Below are 24,688 nucleotides of genomic sequence, written 5' to 3' on the forward strand. Positions count from 1 at the left end.
CAGATTATTTATCAGGAGATATTCCTCATGCCTCCTCTAGCAACTGTGCATGAGAGGAATACATTCTCTTCTTCCCCACCAGCAGGAGGTGCCAATGTAATGAGCCCAGGAAAACATCTATGTACAAAATTATAGTACCAAAGCCGGACACTGCACCAGCTCATCCCAAGATTAGACCAACTTCTGCAGCTCCAGGAGCCCCAAGGAAAATCTGCTAGGGGAAGGTTGCATTGATGAAAAGTGCCCAGAACTTTCCTTCTGCTGGATCCCCAGGGAAAGAGTGCTGCAGGGCTGGTGGGGTGGCACTCCCTCAGTGCAGCCTCCATCATCGGGGTTCCTATGGAGCCCCAGCAGAAATTAAAGCTTGTTCCCTGGCAGAAAGCCTGAGAGAATACAGCAGTGATGCCACTGCTTAGTCTTCTCCCTTGGAGAGAATTTCTCCTGGATGAAGGGACTAGGCTGGCCCTGCAAGGTGTAATTTACACCTCTTTGCAACAGAGTCAATAAATCTGCTCCAGGTACCTTAATTTCCTTTCTGCCAGGTTGCCATGCTATAAATTAGGTATGTGTAAATACAAACTGCCTCAGAAATACTATTACAATAGGATAAGAAGCATCAACCTTATTAAGGGATTTATCTTTAGCTACAGTACAAAGAGGATTTGAGGCTTAAAACTCCTGAGAAATTTTTGATAGAAAAAAGCCCCCCATTGCTGTGACCTGACAAAGAAAACTTTGAGAGATTTTCATAAGAATTTAAGTCAAACATTTATCAGTTAGTGAAGGATGTTGAGGTCCCTTGCAGGTGAAAGGTGCTCTCTCTATGTAAAATCATTCTCATCATTACTATAAGGCACAAAGGGAAGGAAAACAAGAGGCTGTATACTATATGGACGAATCAGTATCTAGAGCTGAAAGTTCCAAAGCTCCATTTGTGTATAACGACACTTAACACAAGCAGAAGAAACTCAGGGTGGGCCCCAATTTGACCTGGAGGGACCCCCTATAGCACAGGTGCTGGAACTAGCGCTGCAGGGGGTGCAACAGCACTCCCTGACTTGAAGTGGTTTCCATCATATACAGGGTTTATATTTTGGTTCAATGGCTTTCAGCACCCCCACTATACACATTGTTCCAGCACCCCTGCCCTATCGGATGAAAGGAGAATCCACTCTTCATGCTTTCAGTTTCTTTTCTGAGGCAACCAACCTCTCTTCTGAGATGCCAATTATGGGTGTGATTTTTGTGCTGTGAGCACTTACTCTCTGGGAACTGGACTGAGGCCACCAAACACCTGACAGATGAAAGCTTTTGAACTCCATTGATTTGGGCTGGATTTGTCCATCCAACCTAAAGGTGAAAGGTTCCTTTTACCAAGCCCTAGAGTAGGGGTGGCCAACCTGTGGCTCCGGAGCCGCATGCAGCTCTTCAGAAGTTAATATGCGGCTCCTTGCATAGGTGCTGACTCCGGGGTTGGAGCTCCAGGCGCCAACTTTCCACTGCTCAACCCCAGTCCCTGCCCCCACTCCACCACCCCTTACTCCAAGGCCCTCACCCCTTCCCGCCCTCTCTCCTGAGCCTCCTGTACACTTCAAAACAGCTGATCATGGTGGGCAGGAGGCACGGGGAGGAAGGGGGGAGGTGCTGATCGGCAGGGCTGCCGGCGGGCAGGAGGTGCTAGGGGTGGTGGGGCGGGGGGGGGGTTGCTGACGTATTACTGTGGCTCTTTGGCAATGTACATTGGTAAATTCTGGCTCCTTCTCAGGCTCAGGTTCGCCACCCCTGCCCTAGAGCAATCCAATCCCCTAGTGGTACTGAATCTTTACTTTGTCCCATACATTTTTTTTTTAAGATACAGAGCCAGATTTTGATCAAAGTTACACTAATGTAGTTCTAGACTGAATACATTTAAAATCCATGGATTTATTCCAGATCTAGCCGGTGTGACTGAGATCAGAAATTGGCCGATCGCATACGCTGTAAACACAATAATTCTCTTTGGTAAAAAACAAACCTTTTCCTCTGACGGATAAAACCCCATTGCTCTCATTACAAATGGAACTTCCTCCAAGGGAATATGTGTTGACACCTGTCTGGTCTCCATTGCATCAATACCCTGACTGCGCAGCTGTGCATAGTAAAAATAGTCCTCCAGTTCCTGAGAGAAAATCAAATGAAGTACAACAAAGTTCAGTTTCTCAACATGCACGGCACATAAGCCTCTTTGAAGATATACTAAAAGGCATATCAATGAAATTATTTTTAAAGCAGATTTGGACCCCCACAATTTGTCAGACCCGTATAAATTAATTCTAACATCTTTACCAGCTGTTACCACACAATGTTTACTGTGACTGTAATTACCCTGAAGAATTCACCATCTCTGCCGCCATCCAAAAGGTTGTAGAATGGGATCAAATCCTCACCGCCCAGAGAAACAGCAGCCTCCAAAGCACTATGGCAATAACAAAAAGATAGCTCAGAAAGGGTTCGTGTGAGGAAAAATGTCCTGTTTCTCTTTCCATTCATTGCTGCCAGCCACACAGAAACTTATAACAAACAAATAAATAAAATCCACCCAAGACTCAGAACAAACAGGGAAAGGTATCGTGCTAAGTTGAAACTTATGTTACTCTATGAACAATCAGCACTTTCTATCCCAGGATTTCCCAGTGTTTTACATACAATAGCCCAGTATAGTAGGTAATTCTTATTGCACGTGTCTCTGGTCTAATGGAATGAGCACAGGGCTGGGAACCAGGAGATGCTGGGTTTTAATCCTGGCTTTTGCCACTGACTTGGTGTGTAGTCTTTGTGTGTGACATTTAACTTTTCTGTGTCCTGGTTTCCCCATTTATAAAGTGTGTTACTTCACAGGAACGTTGTGGGGATTAATTAGCTTATATCAGGCCAGCACTTTGAACAGGTAAAGGGCTAGTGCGCAGAGCTTTCCACAGAACAATCAAATTTTAGCTCCTAGTGTCCGGACTCTAACAATTACACATACACCTTTCCGATAAGATATTAGGCTCTGTTACTCAGGCGCTCTATTCTCCACAGTGGAAGACAATGTCCTAGATGCAGTGTACATGTAAAAATTCCGCTCTAGCTCCATCATCTGTCATCTAAATTTCAGTTTCACAGGCAGGTGGAGACAAAAGTGCCACATGTGTTAGTCAGGATGCAGAAAAGTAACAGCTCCCACAATGAAAACTGCCCAAGACACTACAATAGCCTGGTACTGCAATAACATCAGCAACATCCCGGTGCATTCATGACCGCATGGCATCAGCTTTGATCTGCACCTTTGGTGTGCTGTTCTCCATTATGCTATCTGCAAGTTTTATGATTTTTTATAATTAAGTTATTTGACATTAAACATAGTGGAGACTCGGAAAATACCAGAAGCAGCAGTAAAGTGATAATTAGCTCATAAAGAGCCTTGCTCCAACAGCAAATTACATAAAAATTCAATGATGCCTGGACTATGGCCAACCATTATAAAGAAGGAGCATTTACATCCTATTGCCCACTCCGACCCCCACCTAATTAAGCCAGATGAAATGGAAAAGGAAAATACATAAACCCACTGCTCTCCCACCAGGGCTTCATTTACTCTGGCAGCTCGGAAGTTGCTCTGTGCCCTCACTGCTGTGCAACTGGCTGGTATTACAAGGGAATCATCAGGAGGAGCTCTATTCATAGTGGACAGTGTCTGAACTGAATTCTTTGCAGAGTGAGCGTGTTTGAGGGATAAAGCCCTAGGTGCACTCCAAAGGGCAACAATGTGTTCTTCAGCAGTATCTTAAAGCCAGCCCCAGCAGGGATCAAAGAGAGGATGAATTCCCACCTTACATACGATGGCGACAGGTACTATGAAAAACCCTAAGGCAGACAGATAGATAGCTAACCCTCTAACCTAAACCATCCTTCAGTTCTAGCTTTGAGAGTGAGTAAGCTCCATCTCCTCCTTTTTCAAACATGAAGTTACGCTACACTGAAAAGGCTGGTTTCAGAGCATTTGCAGCTGCTTGCTTCATGTTGATGTTTGCATCTATCTATCTATCTATCTATCTAGGCATTCTTCATAGCGCGCTTGGCACTGTGGTAGCCTCACCCCACCTTGTGCTCACATCAGAATGAATAGCCCAGACATTAAAGGCAACAAACATGGCCTCTCTTTTTAGGCCGTACACAAAGGCTTTTGGAGGAGATGTCCCCTCTCGGACATCGATGGCACAGCTTTTTGGCACAGCTCTTCAGTTGGAAGCTGACAAAGGAAAGTTCCAAGCTTGCTGCCAGGGCCGCACAAAACTGGCATATACAAGCAGTCCTTACTCACAGGAGCAGTCCCAGTTACTTCAAATGGTCTACTCATATGAGCAAGGCATTAGAGTTGTTGGTCCTAAATCCATTCCGCAAATGCATGGGGGATTTCCTGGACAATATCAGACCATCCCATTTGGAAACTAGATAGTCTATATCAACACTTCTCTATTGTTTTTCATCCTGCAGGGCATTTTATAAGAAACAGATGCTCCTGTAGACCCACCTCCCCGCCCAAACCTCACAATCCCCACTGCCTGGCTCTAAAAAGATCCCAGCCTGTGGCCCCTCAGGCAGGAATCTTAAAATCCATGTTTTATAAATTACTTAGCACTTACATAGTACCTTTCATATTCAAAGCACTTTAAAAATACTCATTTATTAATCATTACGGAAGCCTATGAAGTAGGTAGGTCAGAATGATCAGCCCCTTTTAACAGATGATGAAGCCAAGAGGAGAAGAGATATTCCGAAGCTCCCAGAGGGAGGCAGTGTCCAACCCAGGATTAGCACTTATGAGTTTTTGATTCCCACTCCTGTGCTCAGGTCACTAGAGCACATCACTGTTTGCATTCACCTTGGGTGAGATCCTGCGAAGTACTGAGTACCCTAAACTCCCATTGACTTCCATGTGACATAAGGATGTTCAGTGTCTCACAGGATCTGGCCCTTGGCTGGCGGGGCAGAAGCCTAGGAAATACCAGGATTCTAAGAATTTAGTCCAAAAACAGGACCCTTAATTATAAATTGGTGGGAGAGGGAATTGTGGGTTCCATTGCCAACCCTCTCAGATGATGTGATGGGTAACTGGACACTTGGGACCAGATTTTCAAAAGAGTTCAGCATCCTTAGTGATTCCCACCTGAGAACACCTTTGAAAATCTGCCCACCTCAGTTAGGTGCCTAAATGGGAACTGAGCCCTTTTTGAAAATCTGGCTCCAATTGTGGGTCCGGAGCACATGAGAAGATCTAGCCCTTTCTGTTCTAACTGCAGCCCTTCTAGCAAACCAACGCTGGATCAGGTAACATTTTAAACAAAGTTGAATCCACTGAAATGCAGGTGTCAGTGCTGCACAGGATGGTATTAGAGTCACGCTTGCACCAGGGTACCTATATTAATGCTTCTTGGCTGAATGAGTTTTAGGGGCTTCAATGTTAAGCCTTTCTGAAGCAGAATGGGATCCTTTGGGATGAATATCCCTATATAAGCATAAGTTCATTGGCAACAGGACATATGCTTTAACTGTGTTGGTCACAGTTGTGTAAAGAGACAGAGCACATCACAAGCAATGAGAACAGCATGCTCTGCTTTTCCCTGGTGTTTACTCACTTTACATTAATTTCCCATTTCATCACGATGCAGTCGTTCCCTCCTGCTGTAAAGACACGGCATCCATCGTAGGAACTAGCAAGGTTGGAGACACCTCCTGGATGGCAAATGAAAGCCGAGGACTTGTGGGGGTTACCATCAACGGGCAAAATCTGCAGGCCAACCTACCAAGAATAAGGGTAACTCCATGATGATTGGCACTTTTATACAAATTCTGCTCTTTTAGTATTAGACGGTGTTGGTGGCCTGTGGTATACAGGAGGTGAGACTATATGATCTGTGGCTCCTTCTAGCCTTATGCTCTATGACCTATGTGACACAGAGAGGTAAATTCTACCCCCTCGTAGGCCGGCTAGGAGTCTGGGCTGTCCACTGTGGAGGGTTCTGTAGTGACAAGAATCCACTCTCAGCCTGCTCTGAAAATACTCCTGCAGCACTGAGACTGCAAGAGCTCATGGGGCTGTGTCCTGAATCTGCATCTTCTGCATGGGGCCCTCAAATCTTGTCCAGTCTAGTGCCGTGGAAATGCACCGGATCTGCAGTGCACAGAGACCTCCATGCTAATGAAAATGGGGCAAGATTTACCCCAGAAATATTCCAGTGTGGACGAAAGGGCTGACTAAGGAAGGGCCCATCAATATGTAAATCTAAAGTTTTACCACATTGTTCCACGAGTCACTGTGAATCTCAGGGGCACAAGCAGTGCTGGCCCTAATGGTAGCCTTCCTATAGATCATCCAACCTGTACACTATGTGCGTAGGGGCCACGTTCTGCTTTCAGATGTAATCACACTGTCTCCATTTCTGTTAATGGGTTTCAGGTGCCCATATCAGGGTAGAATTTGCCACCTGGAAACCCAAATCAACAACCCAGGAAGGAATAACTCACCCGGCTCTTTTGAGATCATCAAATCCCCAGAGCTGAATTCAGACCTGGGTGGAACCAGGAACCACCTAGTGACTTCACTGGGGTTATATCTGCTCACAGTAGGTCTGAACATGGGCCCGAAGCATTTGCAGCACCTAAGCAGCAGCTTTTTTTTTTTTTTTTTTTAAGTCACTAGTGTGTTATTCTACACTGGCCACCACTTCCGCACAGTAACCACACAGGGAGCTCAGCATAAGCTGGTGGGAAACGCATCCATGGATGACAGGGTCTTTCCTCTAAGGAGAGCATGTCCAACAAAAAAACAGAATACAAGCAGAAAAGGAAACAGCAAACTCCTGGCTTCGAGTTCAGTCCAGCTCCATAACCCCTGGGCTTGAAGCCAGCCCATCCCAAAGGCATTCTCACCCAGCTGTCTGCCAAGATCAAAGTTTATAGTCCCTCCCCTGAGGAGCTGTGTGCAGAGGGGGATGCTGAGCTGAGGTTAACTCCTTCTTCACCAGGGACCAGGGCCGGCAGTCGCCTAGGGCGCTACAATTTGGGGGTCAGCAACCGCGGCAGCATTTTGGCAGCGGGACCTTCCGCTGCCTCTGTGGGGGGCGGCATTTCAGGGCGGGACCTTCCGCCACCTAGGGTGGCAGAAAAGCTGGCGGCACTCCTGCCAGGGACAGGTAATGTTCATATATGGGGAAGGGGGTGGGTGTCAAAATTCAATACCATAGTTATTGACTATTCAAAGTATAGAGAAATACTGTGGTACCTGTGGGGAAATACTGATTTTTTTAAATGGTGACCACTGTGCATAGAAAGCAGTACAACTGACTCCCAAGTGAAATACAACAGAAAGGCTAAACAACTCCTCTCCACAATTCCCACCTCCCAATCCCCTCATCTCCTACTCCCAATTCCTCAGCTTCCAATACCTCTGGTCTCACCCAACCCTACATCTTTCATTTAATCCCCCCAATACCTCAGCTTCAGACCTGCACTCTCTTTCCACTTGTTTTGTTACTTGCCTTGCTGAACACATGCAGGACTAGATTACCTGAAACTCAGAACCTCCCATGTCTACGGTGAAACCTCCACTAAGGACCTGCATGTACAACAGGCAAACCTTTGTCCTAAGCAAGCACTTTAAAGTATTCCAGAGATTGAATTTTTCTCTCATGCTGGGTAGTTGCTATGGGCAGGTTTCACTATATGCACGCACATGTACAGGATATGGCGAGGAGCACTATAGAAATATACCTCTACCCCAATATAACGCTGTCCTGGGGAGCCAAAAAATCTTACTGCGTTATAGTTGAAACCACGTTATATCGAACTTGCTTTGATCCGCCGGAGTAGCAGCCCCGCCCCCCCAGAGCACTGCTTTACCCTGTTATATCTGAATTCATGTTATATCGGGTCATGTTATATCGGGGTACAGGTGTATAAATAAATACTATAACAGAATAATACCTAGCTCTTAATAGCACTTTTCATCGGTAAATCTCAATGCAGGTCAATATCATTAGCCGCATTTTACCAATGGGGAAATTGATGCACAGAGATGGGAAGTAACTTGCCCAAGTTTACCCAGCAAAGCTATGGCAGACAGGGGCGGCTCTAGGCACCAGCAAAGCAAGCAGGTGCTTGGGGCAGCCCATTTGCAGGGGTGGCAGGGATCCAGCATGGGAGCTGAGAACCAACAGGGCACCTTGGGAGCTGTAGTTCCTTGGTTAGCTCCCTGCCTATACAGCCAGCCCTGGAGCAGGGAAAGAACTACATTTTCCAGCATTCCCTTGGCCGCTACCAACAGGAAAGGGAGGTGGAGGGAGTGAGGTAGCTGAAGCCTCATGCTGCAGCTTGCTGTGAATGGAGAGCTCACTGCTAGAGCGGGGTGGCCCTGGGAACGGGGAACAAGTGTTCCCAAGGAGTAGAAGGCTTTGGCCCAGCTATCCCCTTCTGAAGACATCCCCAGACTGGATTAGGGATACTGGTGTGACCTCACCGTGCAGCCCCCAAAGAAAGAATTGGGTGGACTAAATGGACAGTGCCCCTCTCTATCTGAAGCCTAGCAAGGGAGGTACGTGGATCCCACTAGCATTTAAAATGAAAAGTAAGGGAGGGGAGGCTCTGGACCTGGGCCGCTTTAGATACAGAACCAGGCACATAGGAGGATTTCCACGTCTGAGCCATGGAAGCAGAAAATGATTTTTCCTTTCCAGATTTAGCTAATATTCAGAAAGGGAATCTAGCACCTGCTCTCTAGATTTGAACACCTCAAAATTCAGGAGTGCTCAAGCTCAATTTGGGCAGCTGTTACTTCATTTCTCCCAAATCAAATATACTGATTCACTGTAACTTGCTGTAGAAAAAGTAGGATAAAATTGAGCAAGAAATGCTCCCCAGTGGTTATTAGGGCTGGAATTGCTATTTTCAACAGCCATTGGCATTTTTTGTTTTTTTTTAGTTTTATTTGTTTAAAAGGAAGACAGTGATATTGCATTGGCAAATTCCCCATAGAAAGAAAGAGTGGAACAAAAGAATAATAAAGGCACCTTAACTTTTCCTCATTTATGGAGGACAGTCTTATAATATGCTTCCAGATATCCTCCAATCACACAAGCTGAAAATTGTTCCACTTTACTTCAGTTCTGTAACCATATGGGAACCAATCCTGTCCGTGTTCTGTGCACATCTAAAATTCCTGCTCAATGACCCGCCCTGGGAGCGAGTTACCAGTGACCTAGGGCTGGGGCGGAAGGAGGATACAGTTGGCAGGGGAGAGCCCAGGGCTGGGGCAGCAGGAGGTGTGTGGGTGGGGGGTCACTGGTGGGGGGGAAAGGGGGAGCCCAGAGCTGGGGCGGCAGGGGGTGCAGGTGGAGGGGGAAGAGCCCAGGGCTGGGGCGACACGGGGTTTGTGGGTGGGGGGGCACTGGTGGGGGGGAAGGGGGGAGCCCAGAGCTGGGGCAGCAGAGGGTGTGGGTGGGGGAGTAGAGCCCAGGGCTGGGGCAACTGGGGGTGCGGGTAGGGGGGAGAGCCCAGGGCTGGGGCGGCAGGGGGAGGCCCAGAGCTGGGGCGGCACGGGGATGCGGGGGGTAGCCCAGGGCTGGGGTGGGGGGCAGCCAAACATTTTTTTGCTTGGGGCGGCAAAAAACCTAGAGCCGGCCCTGATGGCAGAGCCGGGGATAGAATCTAAGTCTCCCTCATTATAGTCCAGTGCTCTATCCACTTGGTAACACTGCCTCCCTTTAAATATCTGGTGTATTTCTCCCTTAGGTACAAATGGCAACTGTACCTAAAGTTGTTTGCAATGTTATGCAAAACAATCCAAAAATCATATCTGACATAAATATATAGGAACTCTGTACCTTATCTTTTGTAATATAGGCCAAATATTGTTTCTGTGGATCCTGACTGTTTGCTGCTGGAAGGATTTGTATCTTCTCAAGAGGTGACCCATAGGTTGGCCCCAGAAGTGTCTTTCTAAAGGAAAACAACATTTTCATTTATTCTATTGATCTTATCCATTTTTTCAAACAAATGTTGCTGTGCCCAAGTATGGGATTGGGCATGTGTGTGTGTATAGGGGTGTGAGCGTGTGAATTTAGTGCTGGTGAAAGGTGTCAAGATGACAGCTCTAGAGACCAAAATCTTCTACTCCAATTGCCCTGTCTCTCTCCTTGGAAGGGCCACCATTGGAAGTAAGAGAAGAGTTTGGTCTCCATGGCTCATTCAGTTATTGGCCTTCACTGAAGCTGCCTGGCTCCCACTAGATCAAATATCGGCTTCCCCTTGGGACTCTGCACTTTTGGTTGAAGAATGAACTGCTCAGCTTCCAACACATCCAGCTCTTTAGGCTCTGACAACAATCACACATCATTAAATAATCGCAGAGGGTTAGCATTCAGGGCAAGCTGGCAAAAGGAGCTTTTAAAGAACCACTCTCTTGGATCATCTCTGCAAACACTGTGATTAATTTAGTCACTAACATCCTCGATGGATGGTTAGTGTGTCCTCTGTGAGAGAGCTGGCTTCCATTCCATTAACTTGTGTTATACAGTGATCAGTCACTGCCACAGGAAACTTTTAAGGGGGAGCTAAGAGCTGAATTCTGCCCTCAGTTACATCCATCCAGCAAAATCTATCTCCAGGTATTTGATGTGCTCCATTAAGAACCTGGACTATTTCGGCTTCTGGTAAAAGGATATTTGGGCAGCTGTAGCAGTGAGACAGGAAAGGCGGATCCCATCAGTCTGGCTCGGAAAGCAGAGAGAGGACTTGAGCTGGACTGGATGCTGGCTTCACATTCTTTATCTGAAAACCAATACAGGGTCCATCTGGGTTTAAAGTCTGCTAGTTAGCTTTGTTGGCCAGGGCAAGATTCCTGTTGTAACTAGGGAAAACCTTCTGAACTGATATTTTGGTAGCTAGCACAGTCGAAGTGGGGGTACAGTAGCCTGATAACACAGACAGCTTTATCAATGAAATCAGTGGAGCTATGCAGGACTCTATCATGATCACAATTTCCCTCCTCTTTTAGTAAAGAACATTGGGTCCAGTGGTTTGAACAGAGCCCAGGCACTCGGGACTCTGAGCTTCTATTCTCAGTTCTGACTCTCTGCAAGTCCATTAGGCCAAATTCTTCAGTAGTGTCCACTGATCTTGGGTGCACACCAAGAGGAGAAGATTGAGGGAAAGGGGAGCAAGGTTTGACTCACTGTGAAAATAAACCAGGGTCTGAGTTTCCCAGTTACCTGCACATTTTAGTCGTAGCATTATACAGCTTCATTTTGTACCGATTATTGGCTGTGAGAATAAAAGCTTCTGGAGTGAAGGGAGGGTACCAGGCCAAACACATTGGGACCGCGTTCTGTTCAATGCGGTCTCTTCGCAGGACTGCCAGGTATTCTTTACTGCTGCCGCCTAGATCATACTCCACCTGAATAGAACACAATGAACAAGATCCATGTGAAACAGCTGCACAGACTTGCCAGCATTCATGGTAGTCTGCTCCTCCCTAGTACCTTTTGCTTTACACTAGTGATTGGAGTGTGCTTTTCAAATGCTAATGAATTCACATCCCCAAAAGCCCTACATGGTAGGAGAGGAGATTTTTGGAGGTTTATAAAATGTTACTGTTGCAACCTCTGCTCATGTATCCATAATTATTAAAAATCACATGGATTATAACCTCACTAAGCTGATGCAATGTCAGTTACGGGGAACACAATAAGAACTCCACAGCAAAAGAAACTCAGCTCCCTGCTGACATGCTAAACCCTCAGCCAAAGCTGGAGGTGTAAATCCCCCGGCTGTGGAGGGTCCTGACTGCAGTGGAATTGGTGTTAGTTCATTGGGGGAAGGGGTGTGGGAAGAATGTGGGGAACCAGTGCAGGGGTGTATGGCCCCCTACACATCACAGGGACACTGTTCCTTCACAGTAGGCTTTGGAAGCCTGTGCTGGTGTATCCGCTGCTACATGCATCAACTGGCCATTGCCTCCCATTGAGAAGGGTGCAACAAGAGATTGGGTCCATTGCACCCTTTGCTGCTCTGCAGCTTGGGGGCAAAGGGGGTAAGTCTTGCCCTATTGAAACTTCATTGCTCTAAAGGCAACTGGTATGGAGCCTGGGGGAAGGTTTTTCACCCCCAGTAACTAGACAGGTCTTGCAATATGAAGTGAAGCTCAAAGTGAAAGTCTACGTGGCTAAGAGAGGGAGCAGGTGACAGAGTCAAGGGCCCTTCACTGAGAATGCCCAGCTGCCAACTCCAGACGTGCAAAGGGACAAGCCCACTGACTATCAATGATAGGGGCATATTTGTTCTCAAATGGTGGGATGGAGAGTTGTCTCTCACACAGCCAGGCCCTAAGACACACAGGGTTTCATACATGAAACCCAGCATCTTCAGTGGTGCCTGGAAACGTTCAGGCTACAGATGAGTAAACTGAGACCCAGATGAGCTAAAGTAACTTACCCAAGGTCAAACAGCAAGTTGAGTCAGAACTGGGAATAGGACCCAGGAGTCCTGCCACTAAGCCCCTGCTCTAACCAGTAAACTCTACTGCCTTGCATGCTTTTAAGCAGACTTACCAACAGCCTGTCCTCCCCAAGGCTTAAGAGCCTTGGTTGATTGCTGTCTAAAAGGACTCCAAATAGTATACTTCGAATTGGTTTATAATGTGAATGAAGCCCTGCTAGATGCTCCCAGCATCTTTCACCATTTTTCAGTATTCTTTTGTAAACAGTCACTGCATATTTTTCATCCTAAAATGACAATACAAATATTTTAGTTGATCTTCAGCCTGCACTTCTATTGTGTTCCCCCAGCTGTCAAGGAAATTCTTAGCATTTCTTAGCTCATTAGTCTGGCCTACATGCCTTTCTAACTATGTGCTGGATAAGCCACAAGGAAAAGGAGGTAAATAGAATGCCAATAACAACAACAAACCTGATTGGGAGAAAGGATCTGAACAGAACCAACCAACACTAAAATAACAAAGAACAACTCTTCAGCCCTGCCTGAAAGGAAGCCACTGACCAACCCCAGGGGTATACTAGAGTGTGCTTCTGCTCTGAAAAGGAGATGTAAAAATGGCATCATGAAACTCTATATTGATTGTCTCTGTGAGCCTGGAGCAAATGTGATCAGGTTACAAACAAAAATATATTTTTCTTAACTTCCAGCCCCCATGGGATGTATCATCATCAGTAATTAAGATTCTGCACTCCAAATGCAACCTCATTGCCTTCAAATACTGCCAGTTACATCTGTGCACTGAAATATGAAAGTGAGTTCACAATTCTTTTGATGATACATGAGCCAGACCAGACTCCATCTCACTCTCCCATCGCTAATACTGCAGGGATCAGAGGAGTAAAGAGATGTCAACACTTATTTTTGTCACTAGAATCAGCTGGTAGGGCTCTATATAGAGACAGGGAGCAGATACACTGAGGAGGAAGGTGCCATTTTTACAAAATCACAGCTTTAAGAGAGCTTTAAAAGAGGGAGAGCGTTCCTGCTTGTTCTCCTTTCAGGATCATATCATGGCACAGCCTGTAAGTTCCAGTCCCACCAAAAGGTGCTGCAAGGAGAATATACATATATCTTGAGAAAAACTTACAGCAGTTGCAAGATACTGGGAATCATGAGAGAAGCTTATTTGAGTTACTGGGCCTCTTGAGTATTTGAACTCTTTGCAATCATCTTCTAATGAAATAGAATCAAGGATGTAAACGGTTCCATCAGTAAAACCAGCCGCCAGAAAAGAACCTAAAATACACATCAGAGAACAATTATTATACAGATCACTCATCTCAGGAAACCTGATGCTCAATGTTCAGTGAGATCTCAAGGTAAAAATACCTTCAGGGTCATAGGAGAGGCACTGGATACTGGCCCCCATAAAGATTCGGCTAATGAGATACTTTGTCTGCATATAGTCCCACACCTTTAGCAGCCCACAGTGACTTCCTATGGCAATGAGAGGCTGGCTAGGGTGGCAAGCAATGGCATTAACAGCTTCCTTGGCCTCCTCCATTAATTTTTCCAGTTTTGTCCCCTCTGCTGTAATGTGAAGCACTGTCGCGTCCAACGTGGAGAGAATAAAATTCCTGTTAACATGAAGAAACAAACACAATTTGATGAATCAGGCAGGTGGACTCTTTTCCCTCCCATTTACACAGCAGGCTAATTTCTTGTCAGTAATTTAGGGAATGATTGCTCCCTAAAACCAGGGCCGGCTCTAGGATTTTTGCCGCCCAAAGCGAAAACAATTTTGGCTCCCCCCCCCCGTTTTTTAATTACCCCACCCCCAGCCCTGCCTCGACTGCGCCCCTTCCCTGCCTCCTCCCCCCAGGCTCTCGAGCCTAGGAGGGAGGGGGAGAAGCGGCGCCCGCGCCGCGGCCACTCGGAGTCTCCCCTTCCCTCCCAGGTTTGAGAGTCTGGGAGGGAGGGCGAGTAGCGGCGCACGAGCGGCAGCAGCAGCGGAGGTGAGTTAGGGCGGCCGGGGCACATTTTTAGGGGCGGCATTCTGGCGCCGGCCATGCCGCCCCTAAAAATGTGCCGCCCCAAGCACCAGCTTGTTTTGCTGGTGCCTAGAGCCGGCCCTGCCTAAAACCATGGAAAGAATGGCTGCTCATCCATTCATTCAGCTATGTCTTTAGTGCAGCTGGACTTCAGTTTCTGCACATACATAAGCAAAGATATATAAACCAAACAACTGACCATGCATATATGTTACTAAACTCTTATCAGGAAGTGGTTATCAGCCATCCTGCAATGTGAGAGACTGGCCCCAATGAAAGTGCCAAATCCTGAAGTCCTTTCTCAGAGCTGAGTTCTGCCATCCCTTACTGTACTGCCCAGGAATCACTCACTGACAACACAGGGACTCTCTGTGGAGTCAGGAACTTAGCAAGCCTAAGGCCATGAACAGTGTTTGAAAAAGAGTCTGCATTAGAAACCAGTGGTTCCTGGGCCTCAGTCCTGTGCTCAGACCACACCTCCTCTCTTTAGCATTTGTAAGCCTGCTCTGACTTTCCCTGTGGGGCAGGAGAGACTTTCAGTCACTTGTCCTGGCGTGAAGCTTGGTGTGCCAAAGCTGATGGGGGGTTGTGTATCTGCCTGGCCAAAAGAAGCTGCTGTAATTCCTGGTTAGGCAGAAGGTCTGCAGAGGTTGCTAGCTTGAATCTCCATCTATTCATTTAGTGATGGGACCCTAAGAGCAGGAGCGTCTTTTAACCTTTCCCTTTGCTTTTCCACCACTTCTTACTTCCCAGAGGGGCTGCCAGTGCCAGGAAACTACAGCAATTACTCAGGAGGAGGAACCAGACAGAGGAGATCAATAGGGAAAATACCTATTCCCTGAGGCAGAACTCAGGTTTACAGAGGAGTCTATCTATGCCCCACAGCTCCCTAGAGAACATGTGAAATTTAAAACTGTTGCCATAAGAGTCTAAAAACTCTGCATAAGGAAGCTCTGTTTCAGGCTGCAGGCAACTGGGGAGGCAAAAATGAACTAGCAGTGGGACAGCCCCTTGCCCCTTGTCTGTGATGGACAGGTTTGATTCTGCATCAAGATGACCAATGTGAAGATCTGCAGCCCTTCCTGCAGAGAAGACAGTACAATGGGCAACCTCACCTACCCATCATATTGTATATTAACACCTGAACCAAGTGCATTGACAATTTCACACACAACTAGATTTAGGATTTAAAATCCATTCTGATACAGCCAAAGCACAACAAAGAAAATCTGTCGACTACTAGTTGAACATTTCAACAGTTTCTTATTAATCAGTTGATTAGAGCCATCACTGAAGGACTCTCACCTGATAATAAATGGTTGACCATGTATAGTACAAGAACTGGAGTAGTCTGCGTTGTTGCTGGCAAGACTGGGAGGGTTTTTTGAAAAGGAAATGGATTGGATGGGTCCCAGTTTAAAGTGGCTGTACCAGTTCACAAGCTGCAGCTGGCCATCATAGAATTTAATGTGACCTTTGACATCACAAGTTACAAAATAGCTAAAAGAAAGGACAAGAATCGGTTAATCAAAACACATTTTAAAAGCGCTGCAGAAGAACCAAGGGCTCGTCTACGCATTTAGTTCACGGCAAGCCAGGGTGTAAATCTACACTGCACTAGTGTGCTGTGCACTAAGTGTCCCTGCGCACGAACAGTTCCCTGATGCACTTTGATCTACTCCTGTTTCAAAGCAGATGTATATCAAAGCACACTACTGAACTTCTAGTGTGTGTCGGCAGGGTCCACGCGGACACTTGGAGCACAGCAGGCTTGTATGGGGTAGATTTACACTCCAGCTTGCCTCAGACTCTTTGTTTAGACAAGCCCTAATGCTCTGCACTTCTCTGGGGATTTTTATGAAAGAAAACGCTTCACAAGGCCTGATCCTGTTCTCATTTACACGGGTGTAAGTCAAGAGTAACTACACATTGTAATCAGTGGTGTAGAACGCGTGTGAGAGCAGAATCAGGCTTTTATATCTCAGAATACCAGGGTGGGGCATTTTCATCCCCATTTTATAGATGAGAAAATGAAACTCAGAGAGATTACATGAATTCCCCAAAATCACACAATGTGTCAATGACACAGCCAAGAATAGAGTCTTGACTTCCCGTCCTTTGCATTAACCTCTAGACACAAGGCCTTGGGAATAAGAATTAGTATCTAAAGACTCCATAGTAGTATAGCAGCAGCTAAACACATGCTTAACCTACAAACTAATTTCATTACATAAGGTGGTGGCATTGTCTAGAGATCTAAGCATGAGACTAGGAGCCAAGAACTCCGGAGTACTAATTCTGACTCTGCCATGGACTTGATGGGCAATCTTGGGCAAATCACGTAACCTCTCTGTGCTTCAGTCCTTCCATCTGTAAAACAAGGACAATGATCCTTAACTCACCTCACTCACAGGGGATGATGTGAGGGTCAGTTAATGTCTGGACAGCACTTTCAAAGTGTAAACAATGAAGTGCTAGGTATTTATTTAGGATAGGTATTAACTTCCAGTTAGCAATCCTTAAAAAGTACCTAGATGGTTGATACATAACTGCAGTTAGAGCTAAGCATCTAGTAGTATCACTGCATGGCTTGCCAACAAATATTTTAAAGTTGGCAAAACATCCTCTGTGACTTCAGTGTGTATCAGTTCCCTCTACTGGTTAAGATAGGGAAGCTGCTCTTATAATTCACCCGATAGCCCAAATTAATCCATTCTCTGAACCTATGCAATTAGTGAACAACTGTGGAGCCTGTTGGTTAGGTATGGGGTGGGTGATTTCACAGATTTTGATAGTGTATATTAAGTAAGACCTTTATTTTTATTATTCAGCACAGTGAATTATGAGTTTCTCTTTCATTTAATTTTAGACCACTGATGGTTTTAGGTCCGGTACCTTGTGACTGTTAGGGCAACAAATGTCTCCCTTATCCCACTAGGGGGCAGAGATTCTCAGCTTTCACGTAATAAGGAGCATTTCGGCCAAATTTACTGCCAGTTAAAACTGACACAACTCAACTGAAGTCAGTGGCGTTTTCCTTCTTACACCAGCAGTGAATTTGACCCTTTTCATCCAGTCCCAGAAGTATGCAAAGCATTGAACCTCAAAACTGCAACACTGGGATGTACATAAAATATATTTTATATGTTTTTATTATTAATAATAACTTGTCTGTGGCCTCGAGTTCTATACCCAGTATATTAACTAAAGCCACCTGGATTTGCATGTGGAAGAATACAGAAAATATTACCTATAATATTATTTAGAATAGGATTTTCAGAAGTGCTCTGTATTGGCCCAAATCTGCTCCCTATGAACAAAGCTCCTGCTGGGAGCAGAGTTAGATCACTGCTAAGAGCATTGGAAAACCCACCCTTGAACTCTAAAAGCAATCCTCGCTTAAACATCTCATTACAATTTTGCATAAGTAAAATATATGATAGTGTGTAGAGATGCAAAAAGATTCTACTGTCACTTGTTTGAGGTGAGCCACATAACTCACCATGTATGAGTAATGTGAGACTCTCAAACTCATGCCACGAGAACCTTTATACTAGAGATCGCACACCATCATTTGGCCTCGCTAACTAACATGGATATCCCTGATCCTGTGATGTGTCGATCGCCCTGATTTGCCACTGCCTTGCACCTTGTGTCGTCACTGATGCTTCTGAAAAGTACTATCACAACAGGTGATAGTACTTGCTTTGCACAGGTGTAACGGCTGTGGAATGTGCAAAGCAGTGGAGAATCGGGTTCTATACATTGCAGGAGAATCCTGTTTTCATTCCAGTTCAATATCCTGAATACATTAAAAGATAACAAGGCCCTTACTCAATTTTTACCTATTCTTTACTCAGGCAAACTACCATTGACTGCAATTGGAGGTTTGCTTTGGTGAAGACTTCTGGATTTGGTTCAGTATAAATATATGCAGAACAAACAATGCAAAAACCAGTTTAAACATTGATTTTTCATTTCAGCCATACACACTGGCTTTTTAAATGCCCACATTAGCTCAAGAACAGGAAAGTATTTTATCCATTACCTGTCAGATGCAGTAAGCACAGTGAGGGCATCTTTCTGCACATACATCAGCTTAATAGCCTTCCTATTATGTGGTTTTACACACAAGCTGGCAGGCATGGACGGTGGGCAGACTGCGTCCCACACCACCAGCTTCCCTCCTGATGTGGCCGTGAGAGCTTGCAAATTGCCAAAATGAAACACTGACTGACTAAAGAGTCCCACCATCTTGTTGAAAGTCTGCAAAGGAAGCAAAGAGACCCCGCATGGCATTCTCTGTAAAGTACAAACTAACCTACCCTTGCAAAGTTTTCAAAAATTAATTGAAACTAACGGAGAGAAAAAAATAATCTCACAAATCTGAGTGTAGGAAACAAACTGTCTCCAAACAAACTCCTGGTGTTAGAGGTAGTAACATGTCTTGTAGAACGACAGCTCCATTTGTCCCCGAATATCGACAGAGTTCCAACTACATGCTGGTATTTTGGAGGGGCTTTGCTGGGTGAAGAAGGAAAACTTCCCCTCCTCTACTGGGCTTTGGGTCTTTCCCACATTTTGTTTCCCTCCACACTGCAGATGGAGAGAGGAGCATCAAACCCTATTTAACTAATGACTGCAGATGTGAAGCTCTCTGTTAGTGCCAAGTATTACCGTCACCTCAGCAGGCTACGGGCAGCACATGCATCTTCAGTACGAAACTGCTCCCCAGCTCCATGCACATTAGGAAGTGACTGTCCCCAGCCCATGGCGGGACCCAGCAGAGGCAAATCTGTCATCCAGGCAGGAAGAGGAAGGTCCTGCAGCAGGAGATGCAACAGGACCAGCTCTTTCTGGGAGTCCCATCCTGACCTCTCCTCCCAGCAACCACAGACTGTCCCCTCCAGTAGCCACAGAGTTCCCTAGAGAGCCATGCAGCCTCTCACAATCAACCAACGTCTGAAATGTTACTTTACAATAACAATCACAAAGTACCATAAACTAGAGACCGGGGGATACACTGGGATGTGGAGGGACTTCGCAAGTTCACTCCATTCAGGACATTGTGCTTGATTAGTAAGACAGACTGGTCGTCACTGCCAGAAAAAAAGCAAACCAGCTAAAGCAGTACTGTCCATTTACAATACTCACTCTGTCAGTTAAATGAGGAGCGCTGTACTGCAAACCGGTACTATCCTGAGGAGAAATACAGAGAACTTGTTCCACATAAAGATGATAATTTTTAAAATGGACTTTGATCAAAAAAGAGGCTCTAACATGCCCATCACTGTGTTATCTGGGCACTAAAATTACATTATTATTAATTATTACAGTAGCATTTGGTCGCCACACCCAAGATTGGGGCTTCATTGTGGTAGGCACTGTGCAAATAGTAAAAAAGAAATCTTCGGCCCTGAAGATCTTACAGTAAGTAGACAAACAACAGGGTGGAGGGGAAACAGAAAGGTTAAGTGATTTGCCCAAGGTCCCACAACTGGCAGAACCAGGCATAGAAAGCAGGACTCCTGAGCCCCCATCCAGTGCCCTTTCCATTAGGCCATGCTGCCTCTCTAGAACACAGAGCCACAGTACGTCTCCATCCCTCCATAAGCTCAGTATGCTCAGCTTTTCCCTTTTATGTAGTAAAGTAGTGTAATTAGAATGTTGGGATAATTTTTTCCCTCCCAGAATTATCTTAGTCTTGTGGCACAAGAACTACAAAAATCACATTAACTCCTATGTCTACTTACCCATAGATAAAATATCACTTGAGTTTTACTGTTGCTGACTAGTTCCTTGTGATTTTTTGGATTGAAAACAATGTAGCTCTGAAATTAAAAAGTTAAAGTTAGGTTAAAATTCACGTTGGCCCGTCTACAGCATTTACATAACTCAGTTTTAATGCTCGGGCCTGGTGGGGTGCTGTGCTTCACAACATCCATTCTTATTAGAAATGTACTGTGTTAATCTGCAGAGAATTTGACCCATAGGACCTGATGATCAGTTTCACTAAGGCCTTCTTATGTCACTCTGGCAGCGTAATGGAGCCTTAAAGTGGGTACAAAAGGCCTTGTGAGTGTGACCCTATGAGGAATGCCACCCTGGCTGTTGCAAAGCTGGCATCAGGGCTCTACTTTGCACCTGCTGCTGAGAGGTCACTACAGCTGGTGCAGAAAGTCATAGGCATGACTGAAGTGCAATGCTCTATTGCTATTCTCAGGGCCTATAGAAGGTCACAGCCAGAAGCAGAGTGTAAGTTACAGTGTCCCTGGGGCTGCTCTAACATATACTGGGGGCTGCACAGGACCCTGCACAGCCTCAGAATACAGGAATGCAACAATATCTTTGTCCCCCACCCAGGGCCGGCTCTACTGTTTTTGCCGCCCCAAGCAGTGTGCTGAATTTCCGCCGCGGACGGCGGGGGCAGTCCGTGTGCCGTTAGGGCAGCATGCGCGTTTCCGCGGCAGCAGCAATTCGGTGGCAGCTTCTGTCTTCAGCCGGAAGACAGAAGCTGCCGAATTGCTGCCGCGGGCAGCTGAACATAGAAGCTGCCGCCGAATTGCTGCCGCCGCGGAAACGGCAATTCGGCGCGCTGCTTGGGGCGGCAAACACACACGGACTGCCGCCCCTTGCAGATTGCCGCCCCAAGCACCTGCTTGGAATGCTGGTGCCTGGAGCCAGCCCTGCCCCCACCCAGCCCTGTTCCTGCCCCAAGGGCAGGAATGACTTAACGTGCAAGTCAGGCACACTGTGTTTAACAATGGTTTGTTTCCACTCTCCTAAACCCCTTTAACAATTAGAATCACTCACCTGATAACCAAATGCAGGTTGCAATTCTACACTACACATAGGTTTCTCTTCAGGTGAAGTCCACTTCCAAATGCAAACTCTCTGGCCGACAGGGGAAAGCAAAGTGACATCAGTGTGCTATTCTACGCACTATTGAATTCAATGAGCCTAATCCTGCTCATTATAACTGCAGCGACTCCAGTAAAGTCAGTGGGGTTGCATGGGGGAACATGGGAGCAGAATTGAGCCCAGTAGGGTCTTGATGGTTAGTATGGAATTTTTAAAAATTGATTATATGAGATATTGATCGTATGAAAAGTCACAAATTAATATCTAGCATGGTCAGGCCTGCAGTCAGACATCCTTTTTGAACTGGAGATCAAATGAGTTTGGGCTCTGCTTCCCACAAGATTGTTCAAAACCATGTTATAAATCAGTTTTGCTGCAGCTAGATTTGAACCATGTTTAAATCTGGCTCTTTGCCAGTGAAGATTGGCCTGAGGGTGCAGAATAATGCAAGAAGTTATGGCACTTCTGCAGGCCTGGGTTCTAATCCTGACTCAGGTGAACTCAAGCAAACATGAGTTTGATGGTTTTCAGTTGTGTACATGGAGGATCCGGAGACAGCATTAGCATTTAGTATGACTTCCCACTGGCTTCAGCCCTGGCATAATTTTGGCATTGATGTTGGGTGTGAATTGCATAGCAAAACTGACTTTGCTGGGAACTTCCATTATACTACGGCTAGCTAGGCCTCACATTATACCACTACTCACATACTGGAGCAGATTGATAATACGTTCAGAAACTAACAAAAAAAATTAATGTTATTTTTCTGCCTGAAATGTAAGGTGACGGCACTGGATATTGCTAGTTACTGTAATCAGGTTAACTAAAGATATGTCAAAGTCAGAATGGTTTATCCTGACTTATACAGGTTTCTGAACTTTGTAGCTTTAAGATAAATGAAATCCAGATCTGAACTACCTCTGAGTTAGTAAAACCCAAACCCAGCTGACGTGATTTTGCAAAAGCAACCTCCAACCTGCCCAATGTTACTCAACTCCGGTGCATATCCTCCTCTTAGTTACACTGGTGCAAGTCTGCAAGGTTCAATCTCTACAGGCTGCAACAGAGAAAACATGTTCTTTACCTGTATTTTGCCAGCACCAAGTGTTACCAAATACTTAGCATCCTGGGAAATAGCAATAGCACCAACCCCATCTTCTGGGTGACTATCAAATATCGTATGCACGGGAATCCTGCAGAACAACGCACACACAGTCACTAATGACAGTGACAACTATTTGCAATATCATTTGGAGCTCTCGTCCCCCTTCCACCCCCACCTCCCGCAACCCTTTGCACAAAATTCTATGACCTGTCACTTTGGAAGCTTCCTTTCACCATAATTGGGGGGTGCGGGAAGAGGAACAACCACCCTCAGCTGTTAAAAACTAATTCAAATAAGATTCCAGACACTGCAAAACTGGGAATCCTGCTTCTATAGTACTGATAAAGCAGGGGAAATTACCTAGCATGCTTCTTTTTTGAAAGTATCATTGCATAGGACTCCCACCCACTCCCCTCAGAATCTGGGGTCCTGTTCTAAGCGACGGTGTTGCTTTCAGAACCCTGATTTAGCTTCATATTTGAGAGGCTCTTCTGACTGTAATTTCTGAACAGTTCTTATTGATGGTTTCGTGTTTCTAGGGTTTCATTGACGTTGCTAGGGTAGCTCCTGCTTCTTGCATATTTGGGGTCTGATTGAGACTGTTGTGGAGGGAGCTGCAGCAGTGGCAACTGGGAATGTGGGGAAGGGGCTTACAGCCAACAGCCAATGTCACCGAGCACTCAGAATTCTAAGAACTAGGGCCAAGATGTAAACAAATAAGTGAGTAAAATTAGGTGCCCAATTATGAATGTAGGAGCCTAACCTTCGGCAGCCAAGTTTGAAAATCTTGGCCTAGGGGAGCTCTGACCGATCTTACGTGGAACTATCCGCACTGGAGTGATTTGAAACTGAAGCCATTACTCCACCATGGGTGCCTTGTCTGCTTGGTCTATTTTTCCTTCCTGCGCTCCTGGACTATGTAATTATTTTTGTCTAAACTAACAGCTGAAATTGCTTAATAACTATTATATTGGCTCAAGAAGTTTTCCTATGTCTTGTTTTGTGAGCTAAATTTTGGTTTTTGCTAATACTGCCATGAGAAAGTTACTTGGTGATTACCCAGAATGCTGAGAAAGTGGCATCTCCTGACCAATCTGGAGCATTTGCTACAGGAAAGAAAGAAGGTTCTCAAACAGGGACTTTCTAAATACCTAGGAACTTACCCTGAGAAGGCATCCCACACAATGATTAGATTATCAGGTCCCTGGTCAGCTGTTGCAATCCATCGCCTATCTTCACTTACACATAGACAAGAAATAGAATTAGAGTGACCCTAGAGAGTCAAAATAAGAAATGTGCCTTGAAAGATCTAGGAACAACATTTATTTAAAGCCATCATTCAGCAAAGGCCTAATTAAACTGCACATACTGTACATTGCACCTGGGACAGTCTCCACGTCCATATCTGTCAAGGTCCTCCTCTCTCTCCCCTTTCAAACCCACCTTATCTAGGAGTACTTCCTTCTTTACCCCATCTATAATCCCCTCAGTCCCTCTCTCTGAATTTGTTGCCCTGTGTCTTGTCTTGCCATATTGGCAGTGTAAGCTGCCTAGGGAAGGAAACAGAACATGACTTCTCTGTATGTATAAAGCGGAGAGTAAATGTACAGCGCTATATACATGTTTTATAATTCATAACAGAATAATAAAAATCTTTGACAAGGCTTGAGCATTGGCCTGCTAAACCCAGGGTTGTGAGTTCAATCCTTGAGGGGGCCATTTAGGGAACTGGGGTAAAAATCTGTCTGGGGATTGGTCCTGCTTTGAGCAGGGGGTTGGACTAGATGACCTCCTGAGGTCCCTTCTAACCCTGATATTCTATGATTCTATACCTCAGTGCAGATACAATTCATAGTTCAAATATAAGGTATATGATTATAAAGTGTATTATAGGATTATTTATTATTTATACAGAGCCCAAGAATGTGCAGAGCACTCTGCAGCCATAATGTATAAGTATTTCCCTGTTAAGTACACTATCATTATATCAGAAATGTTTGAAGAGCTGTATAACACCAAGTTACAGTAAGGAGCCAAGTCAGCTGAAGATAAACAGACTCATTAAAGCTCTCTTGACTGGCAGAACAGTGAAAATGCAGCTGATGCTGGGTAGATGTGATAGACAAAAAGGTCATCAGAATGTTTTTTAGATTCCAGTATG

General features: G+C 45.5%; 1 protein-coding gene across 1 annotated transcript in view; it reads right to left on the bottom strand.

The window, feature by feature from the left end:
* WDR66 (WD repeat domain 66) overlaps nucleotides 1-24,688 on the bottom strand; it is a 33,554-nt gene that overhangs the window by 4,329 nt on the left and 4,537 nt on the right. Inside the window, exons 5-19 of the mRNA XM_026657014.1 lie at nucleotides 23,691-23,800; nucleotides 22,507-22,615; nucleotides 21,375-21,455; nucleotides 20,315-20,392; nucleotides 19,716-19,760; nucleotides 18,610-18,827; nucleotides 15,867-16,061; nucleotides 13,900-14,147; nucleotides 13,658-13,806; nucleotides 12,624-12,797; nucleotides 11,286-11,470; nucleotides 9,900-10,014; nucleotides 5,658-5,821; nucleotides 2,365-2,455; nucleotides 2,015-2,158 (exon numbers count right to left, since the gene is read on the bottom strand). Of these exons, the coding sequence (XP_026512799.1) occupies nucleotides 2,015-2,158; nucleotides 2,365-2,455; nucleotides 5,658-5,821; nucleotides 9,900-10,014; nucleotides 11,286-11,470; nucleotides 12,624-12,797; nucleotides 13,658-13,806; nucleotides 13,900-14,147; nucleotides 15,867-16,061; nucleotides 18,610-18,827; nucleotides 19,716-19,760; nucleotides 20,315-20,392; nucleotides 21,375-21,455; nucleotides 22,507-22,615; nucleotides 23,691-23,800 (2,106 nt within the window). The remainder of the gene's footprint in view (nucleotides 1-2,014; nucleotides 2,159-2,364; nucleotides 2,456-5,657; nucleotides 5,822-9,899; nucleotides 10,015-11,285; nucleotides 11,471-12,623; nucleotides 12,798-13,657; nucleotides 13,807-13,899; nucleotides 14,148-15,866; nucleotides 16,062-18,609; nucleotides 18,828-19,715; nucleotides 19,761-20,314; nucleotides 20,393-21,374; nucleotides 21,456-22,506; nucleotides 22,616-23,690; nucleotides 23,801-24,688) is intronic.

This window comes from Terrapene carolina, unplaced genomic scaffold, assembly GCF_002925995.2.
Source record: "Terrapene carolina triunguis isolate 2854851 unplaced genomic scaffold, T_m_triunguis-2.0 Scaffold234, whole genome shotgun sequence".
Lineage (NCBI taxonomy): Eukaryota > Metazoa > Chordata > Testudines > Emydidae > Terrapene > Terrapene triunguis.